This window comes from Patella vulgata, chromosome 2 (assembly GCF_932274485.2).
Source record: "Patella vulgata chromosome 2, xgPatVulg1.2, whole genome shotgun sequence".
NCBI lineage: Eukaryota > Metazoa > Mollusca > Gastropoda > Patellidae > Patella > Patella vulgata.
The window spans coordinates 87370739-87379331 of NC_065880.2; the positions used below are offsets into that span (position 1 = coordinate 87370739).

The following is an 8593-nucleotide window of genomic DNA, read 5'->3' on the forward strand; positions in this document are numbered from 1 at the left end:
CTCTACGACCGCTTGACGAAATCTGGAGGTAGCCTTGTGAAAAAGATCTAGTCCAATATACCCATTGACCCATAGACCCATAGACCATGCATAGACGCTAGTTAATCAAGACTAATGAATTATTCAAAGCTAGTTTTTCTTGGATTTCGGATTCTTTATTGTAGTTTTCGACAAAAATAGCCGTTGGATTATAAACGCTTGTTATATTAGAATAAAGTTTACACATTGTCCATATATAGTGACGTAGAAGCATAATAATAGACACAAAAAATGTAAAAAATAAAGTAGAACTTTAAAATACGAAACTAAAGAACTAGCAAACGCTAAAACACGTGTTGGGAAGAAATTTTGTAAATATTGCGAGAACTCTTTTCCGATATAAGAAGCATTTATTTATTTCCGAATAAAAGTAAGTATATGTCCCACCTGGCTGTCTAAATTCAGTACGCATTCATTAATTTTATGAGAGGACAGATTTCAGAAAATGTTCTATGATAAGATAACAGTAATATTTGCTTGAAAGTGTGAAAGCGAATAAAGACTGAGTAAAGATCTTTAACTTTATGAGGAGAGGGTAGATTTCAGAAAATGTTCTATAAAAGTAAATTAAAATTGAGTAATTAAATACTTTCCTGAAAGAAAGGAAAGATCTTTAATAATTAGCGAGCAATCTTAATCTTTCTCAGTTTCTGTCTTTTGAAATGGAGATCAGCCAGAATTAGTGTATTTAATAGTAATTACATGTAAATATGGGATGGGAATGAGATCTTCAATAATAAATCATTAATTGACCAATTGAACCTGTCCCATGCTTCTTTAAAATTATACAAGCAAAATTGCATTTTTAATCTTCAAATTAGCATCATTAAGGGAACCATAGTGGCTAACTTACCTGGAGGTCCTGTGTTCGATCCCAGTGTCAATCGAGTTAGTTCATCTGGATCGATCTTCCAGCGTGGTTCCACTTTGTCAGTGGTTTATATAGAGGGACTAGCAAGGGACAATGTATAGTCAGTCATTCTGTTGAAAACCGGATCCTACACATTGGCATGCAAGTAAAAGAACCCATAATGCTGTCCAGGCAAAATTTCCATCATAGCACACTATATGGCTTATGGTGATTTTCATTGTATCAGTCAAAGCAGAAAAGTAGGGGATGTTAAACCTCCATTTTATTTCCAGTTTAAAATCATCTCTTATTAACTTCTTTCTTTGATTTTTTCTTTTTTTTTCTTTAGAATGAATTCCGCGAAGAAAGGCACCCCGAAGCCCAAAACGCCGATTCAGAAGAAAAGTACACCAAAAGTTATAACAGAAACACCTGTCCAGAAAACTCCTAAAAATCCGAAAACACCTCAGCCCAAAAATACTCCCAATGCAAAGAAAGCAAATGTTACCCAAACCCCTAAAAAGGAAGAAACAGTGATTGCGGTCATAAACAAGACCCCAAAAGGCAAGCAGACACCTGCTAAAACACCGAATACAAATAACAAAAAGACGCCAGCTAAAACGCCCAACGCTAATAATAACAACAAAAATACACCAAAACCACAGACACCAAACGTGAATAACAAGAAAACACCCAAGCAACAGACTCCCGCAAAAACACCTAAGCAACAGACTCCTGCAAAAACTCCCAAGCAACAGACTCCCGCAAAAACACCCAAGCAACAGACTCCTGCGAAAACGCTGAATGAGAATAACAAAAAGACTCCAAAGCCACAGACGCCCGCTAAAACGCCCAATGCGAATAAGAGCAACAAAAATACACCCAAGCCACAGGCTCCTGCAAAAACCCCAAATAATCAATCAAAGAAGACTCCGAAAGTTCAAACACCTGCAAAGACTCCAAACGGTCAAATGAATGGAGGTAGAAAGACACCCAATAAGAACCTTGGAAAATCTACTCCAAAACCAGCAGCAAAAACTCCAGTCAGCGTCACACCTGCAAACAGAAAAAATGGCCGTACACCAAAGGGAAGTGCAAAAAAAACTCTTCCTGAAAGTGATGATGATGATGATGATGATGATTCTGAGGATGATGACTTTGAAATAGATGAAATGGGTGATGATGATTCCGAAGATGAAGACATTGAAATGGATGACGATGATGATGATGATGATGATGATGATGACAATGAGGGTGATGGAGTAAATGATGAAATAAAGAATTCCATATTAGCAAAATATCGACAAATGGCTGAGCAGGAAGATGATGATGATGACGATGACGACGACGAAGATGACGATGATGATGATGATGATGATGATGACAGCCAACCAGGTATGTACAGTATTTTTAAGTCTCTAAAATATTTAGTTTACATAAATCTTATTTGTAAGGAACATGGATTGATTAGAGTTTTCAAAAATATTTAGTTCATTTTAATCCAAATAGCACCAGCAGAGGGGATGACACCAGAGGATTAGTGCCTGACAAAGCCTGAATCTGTGCCAGACATTGTCTGTGACAGGTGCCTTATATCCAGGCATGGATTCAGCAGAAATTAACTCCACAGTAAAATTTATCAGGCTGCTACCTGGAATGAGTACATTTTACATAAATTGATGTGGACTAGTTAACCCTTAACCAGTCGACGTCATTTTGACGTCATGATGTCAAGTGGTAAGGCTAAATAAAGGCTGACGTGAAATATTTTGTATGCCTGTTTCAATCAACTACTGCCAAATAATTATAAGTGATAGACTATTGACACCAATAAAAAAGTTGAAGAGGATAAGTTGATCTATAATTTGCAAATCATTCTAAATTCTTTTCATCAGAAATATCGTCTTCAGAATCGGTGTCATCGATATAATCCGAGTCAGAATAATTCATAGGTATTTCAACCATTTCGAGCACCTTTAACGTTCCCGACATCGTTAAATTATGTTTTTCGTCAAAAAATGTTGAACAAAGACATGTTTTTCTCAATGCCCTTGACAAGACAAGTTCGTGTCTGACACGCATGTGTGGCAATATCAATTAAATACGAAACTAAATACTCAAATGCGGCTTATAAAAAAGGTTCTTGTTGTGGTCTACTTTAGTCGACCGTGACCACTTAGCTGTATAACGTTGTGGTGACTATAGTCGACAATGACCGGTTAAGGGTTAAGGCCCAATTAACACAAATATTAAAATGTAATTTCAGAATTATTGAAACCAGGCCAGAAAAGAAAAGCTTCAGCTGTTAATGCTGTAGCAAGTAAAATACAGAAAGATTCATCACAACAAAAATTAACAAGTATAAAAGATAAAGTAAAAGTAGATACAAAAAAAGAGGAAAAAGGTAAAGTGATATAAGACTGGTTATTCATAGCTTGTGCTAAAACTAATTGGACATGATCATTTTCTTATATTCTTATAATTCAGCAACTTTATGGAACACTTTACTTTATTCAAATCTGGCAAATCTTGTGGGGGGGGGGGGGGAATAGCCGAATGGTTAGGCGCTTTGTATCATAAGGTCTGTCAACTGGTGTGTTTTCGATTCCCTGGTTGTACATGACAAGGAGTAAAGTCGCCTGTCTAACCTCATACCTTTTCTCTGATTTCCTCCCAACTGCAAAAAATGACTAACAAGATTATTAAAATTGCTCCATGGGTTAGTCCCAAAATGACCTAGTTTGTTTCGAGTGAACGATTCTCTCTCAGCAAATAATATGACTAACACAGATTATTAAAATTGCTCCATGGGTTAGTCCCAAAATGACCTAGTTTGTGTTGAGTGAACGATTCTCTCTCAGCAAATAATTCTCTAATTTTTTTTCATTTAGAACTGTTAAAACCTGGTCAGAAACGAAAAGCTGAATCTGAAGCTAAAGTGAAAAAGGCCAAACAACCGAAGAAGACGAAACCTCAAGTACCTAGAGATCCCGAACAAGGTATTGGTTTGAATTTTATATTGAGAACAGCACAACAAAACAGAGACGTAACAAACATCACAATATATGAATGGAACAGTGCATAATGCTAAAAATCAAAATGTGAATCAAAAGCCCACGCCTTGTTTTCCTTTAAAAGAAAAATGAACAGATAGTTTTCATTTTAAATGAACAAAATTGTCATGTGGTTTTCGTTTTAATAAGCCTCAGATAGTCTTCACTTATAAACAAAAAAATAAGAAGTTTTTATTTAAAAGGTAAAAAAAACCATAGTTTTCATAGTAAATAATATACATCGTTCAATAGTTTTCATAGTAAATAATATACATCGTTCAATAGTTTTCATAGTAAATAATATACATCGTTCAATAGTTTTCATGGTAAATAAAATACATCATTCAATAGTTTTCATAGTAAATAATATACATCGTTCAATAGTTTTCATGGTAAATAAAATACATCATTCAATAGATCTTTATTTGAAATGAATATAAAAAAATTGAAGAAGGGACAACTCTTGTTAATGGTAAATGATGTATATAATTCAATAGTTATTTATTTGAAATGAATATAAAACTAGAAGAAGGGGGACAACTCTTGTTAATGATGATCTGATACACCTCTTGAATGATCAGAGTGATTTTAATTTTAAATCTGAAACAAGTCTTCTGCATTTTAATCTTTTATTTGACCAGCTCCACACTACATAAATATCTCGCTCCCGCTTTATTAAATCTTTGTGTTCTTTTAGACGGGAGTGCCAGTGGCTGAATGGTTAAACGTGGATCACAAGGTCTGTCAGTAAGTCAAGTGGCGTGGTTTTGATTCCCTGCTTGTACATGACAAGGACAAGGGTCGCCTGTCCAACCACGTGGGTTTTCTCCAGGTCCTCCGGTTCCCTCCCACTGCTAAAGACCCTTACACGCAAGCATATCATTGAAATAAAATTGAACCATATGTTAGTCCCAAAATAACCTAGTTTGTGTTGAGTGGATGTAAAACTCTCTATGGTCTGTATATTTTAAAGACTGTAGATTTTGTATAAATATTTTGTATTTGCTCTATTACAGAATTAAAAGACCGTAAATTATTGTATATAAGACTGTAGATTTATTATGATTGTTTTATATTTGCTCTATTACAGAATTAAAAGACCGTAAATTATTGTATATAAGAAACCTACCAGCTGATGTGACAGAAAGTGATATTAAAAAACTCAGTAAAGATATAATGGAAATTAGATTAAGAAGAAGTCATTATAAGATTGGAAGACCAAGGTTAGTACATGTACCAGTACTAGAGTTCAGGTTTATATCTAGCAAGCTTGACAATATAATTGGGGGGTTCAGGGCTGGCCACGAATAAATTGATGGCGAGCAGATGACTGCTCCCGCAAATTTAGGTTTGGGCGAGCAAGGTGAGCAATAAAAATTGCACACGCAAAATGTTGTTTGCGTGAGCACACATTTTGTAACACTGTTTCAATTTAAAATCATAAGAAAATTGCTATTCCTGGCACAAAGTTTGCAGTAAACATGTGTGACCATCGCTTTCTGTTTTTGACAGTCATACGTACTCTTCTTTATTAAAACCAATTTCCGTATGGATTTCTTCACCCCACGAAATAAATGTGGATAGGGCAATCAGGTTGCCTTTGGCCATTATTACGCTTAGATTGAAAATTATACGACTGCACAATGGAATAAAAACCGAAGTTCTGATAAAATAGGAAATACCGATAAATATTGGTTTGAAACGTGTTCATTTAGCGTGAATGCCAAATGCCGGGTGTAAACATTCTTTACTTTAGACTCGATTATCACGTGTTTGTTACTGGTGTTCGTAGGAAAACCAGTCATGACGTTCAGGTCTAAAGTATATTTTTAGTAACACAAGTTGCGAGTAACTTTATTAGCCAATCAAATTTCAGGAGGAAATGCCGCGTGCAGCTGGGTGAATCTCAGTTTGACAGACGAATTTATGACGTTATTGACATTGTTGGGTTAGTTTCGGCAATAAACTTGTCAATATTTTGATTATTTTTACAGGGTTTTCTTAAAATTTGGCGCGAGCGCGAGCAGTTGCTCGCGTCTCGTGGCAAGCCCTGGGGGTTTGATGGCCGAATGGTTAGCACGTGAGCGCTGTATCATACGGCCTGTCATTGAGTCAACTGACATGGTTTCGAATCACTGGTTGTACGTGACAAGGAGTAGGGTCGCCTGTCCAAACCCCAAGAATTTTCTCCAGGGTCTTAGTTTCCTGCCACTGCTAAAGACCCCTACGTGCAAGCGAATTATTGAAGTAAAATTGATCCAAATGTTAGTACCGAAATGACCTAGTTTGTGTCGAGTGGATGTTAAACCCCATTTCTCTCTCTTTCTCCAATTTTCACTGAAATGAAATGGGTTTCATCATCCTACTTTCTATATTAACTGACATGTTGTGAACTGAGGGAAATTTTGCCTTGACTGCCGCATACTTGAGTGCTAAGGTAACAGATTACTGGAGTTCACAGATTACTTGTGAGTGCCACAGTAACACAAGTACTATGTTAACAGATTACCCTTGCGTGCTATGGTAACAGATTAACAACAAATAGCACGGTAGCAGATTACCTGTAAATGCCACAGTAACAGATTACCACGATAACAGATTACCACGATTACCCTTGCGTGCTATGGTAACAGATTAACAACAAATAGCACCGTAGCAGATTACCTGTAAATAGCACCGTAGCAGATTACCTGTAAATGCCACAGTAACAGATTACCACGATTACCCTTGCATGCTATGGTAACAGATTAACAACAAATAGCACGGTAGCAGATTACCTGTAAATGCCACAGTAACAGATTACCACGATAACAGATTCAGATTATCCAAGACTTCCACAATAACAATTACTCACCTGTTTAAATGTTTGACTTGTTTGTGATGATTTTATACACCTCTTGGATGATTTGGATGATTTCAATTTTAAATCTGAAACAAGTCTTCCACATTTTATCCTACATTAAATAGCAACCAAAAACTATGTCATCTCTGTGTCAAACATTTACCTTGTCAGTAGGTAGCTATGGAGTGCTACTAAATATTTGCTGGTGAAATTTAAGGCAACTAACATGGTTCTGATTCTTAGTGTGTACATGACAAGGGGTTGGTTCGGTCTGCCTCTCTGATTAAAACACAGATCCTATTTTTTTTCGTTTTTTATATTGAAAATTTTGTTTTACTTATCTTTACTACACTAGAATCTGGGAGAGTTGTTATATAACCTGCTTTAGCCTATGAAACCGTCTGTTACAGCGAGTTTTTAGTGTGAGGTACACGGAACTGTGGGTAACCCACTAGAAACTACAACACTGATTGATTAATCAATGTCTGACGACGTCATATGGTTTAAAGCCCCCCGTATGACACCTGACACGACCTTCCTTTACAACTAGTGACATCTTCATGTAGTATAGGCCATCAAAAGTATAAAAAAAAAAAATAAAAAAAAAAAAATATAGATCAGGGTCCTGTTTCTCGAAATCTTAACTAAAGATAAAAACCAAATTTTAGTAGATCCTTCAATTTTGATTGGCTAAGCACTAAAATCAATCTAATATTATCCAATCAAATTACTAAAATCTGGATTTTATCTTAGTTAAAATTTCGTGAAACAGGCTCCTGTATTTTACTCAGATTGTATATTGAGAGACGACTAGCTTCGGAAAATAATGTATAAACATAAATATATCTGACTTTATCTTTGATTCTGTTTCTTTTCTAGGTGGTTCGCTTTCCTATTTTTTGAAAGTGAAAGTAAAGCTGACAAGAATTATAAAGAGTTATTGAATAAGAAGCTTGGTGGTAATGAAATCTTTGTTGATTATGTGGGTGAGAAGAGTAAAAATTCCCAACTAACTGTCCGGAAGGAAGTGGGTGAGTTATTTATAGATATTCTGTTAGCAAACAGTTGTAAACCGGACACTCGCTAGTCAGGATGCCGCGTTTTCGATTCCGGCATTGGCTGAGAAAGTTCATCAAGACTTTCGGAAATGGTTTCCCTGGTCAGTGGCGCTGGACGGATGGTCTGATAAGGTCCGCTGCCTAGTCGTTAGGATTGGATGAAAAACCAAGGTATACATAAGCGTGCACGTAAAAGATCCCTTGGCAGTTGGAATTTGACATAAGAGTGGGCCGTAGTGCTGCTGTCCGAGCAAAATTTCTCTCATAGCACACTGTATGGCGTATGCACATCTTCATTAGCCCAGTCGGAGCAGAACAGTAGGACGTTGAACCCCATTTCATTATCTAATCTAGACGGACCATTATAAAACTGTTCTACAGTAGGAACCTAATTGATGATCCTCAACAACTTGCCAACAATGGTTTGAAACTAAACATTATATACAGAAACTCCTGCTAAAACAAGACAGCTACATCATACCCGAGTTGCAGTGTATTGATAGGGCAAAAATCTTGGGTTCTAGAAGTTGTGCGACAAGTGCCCGGTTTCGTGGGAGCGGGTCACATATACAGACACCGCAAACAACAAACGCACATATCAGATGAAGTTAATGGATCTGGGGGCTAACCTTGCATTCCCTGCGCTGTGAGGTCCCGGATCTGTGGAGATATATGACACTTCTCGTTTGATTATTTCGGTTTTTTAATTCTGTTATCTTTTTAATTTTTTAGAACTGGATCCATTAAAAGT

At 36.5% G+C, this 8593-nt stretch overlaps 1 protein-coding gene across 1 annotated transcript; it reads left to right on the top strand.

The window, feature by feature from the left end:
* Window positions 1-281: 281 nt before the first annotated feature.
* Window positions 282-4996, top strand: LOC126812454 (nucleolar protein dao-5). The gene is made up of 5 exons (XM_050538851.1): window positions 282-409; window positions 1239-2284; window positions 3156-3293; window positions 3781-3888; window positions 4959-4996. Exons 2-5 carry the CDS (start codon window positions 1240-1242, stop codon window positions 4994-4996), a joined length of 1329 nt encoding a protein of 442 aa, XP_050394808.1. The 5' UTR covers window positions 282-409; window position 1239.
* The last annotated feature ends 3597 nt before the right edge of the window (window positions 4997-8593 follow it).

Bases quoted from the DNA above. Each gene is read 5' to 3' on its own strand.
- LOC126812454 (XM_050538851.1), top strand. From the start codon at position 1,240: ATGAATTCCGCGAAGAAAGGCACCCCGAAGCCCAAAACGCCGATTCAG. The intron at 3,294-3,780 runs GTAAAGTGATAT...TTTTTCATTTAG, and splicing joins TACAAAAAAAGAGGAAAAAG to AACTGTTAAAACCTGGTCAG. The intron at 3,889-4,958 runs GTATTGGTTTGA...GCTCTATTACAG, and splicing joins ACCTAGAGATCCCGAACAAG to AATTAAAAGACCGTAAATTA.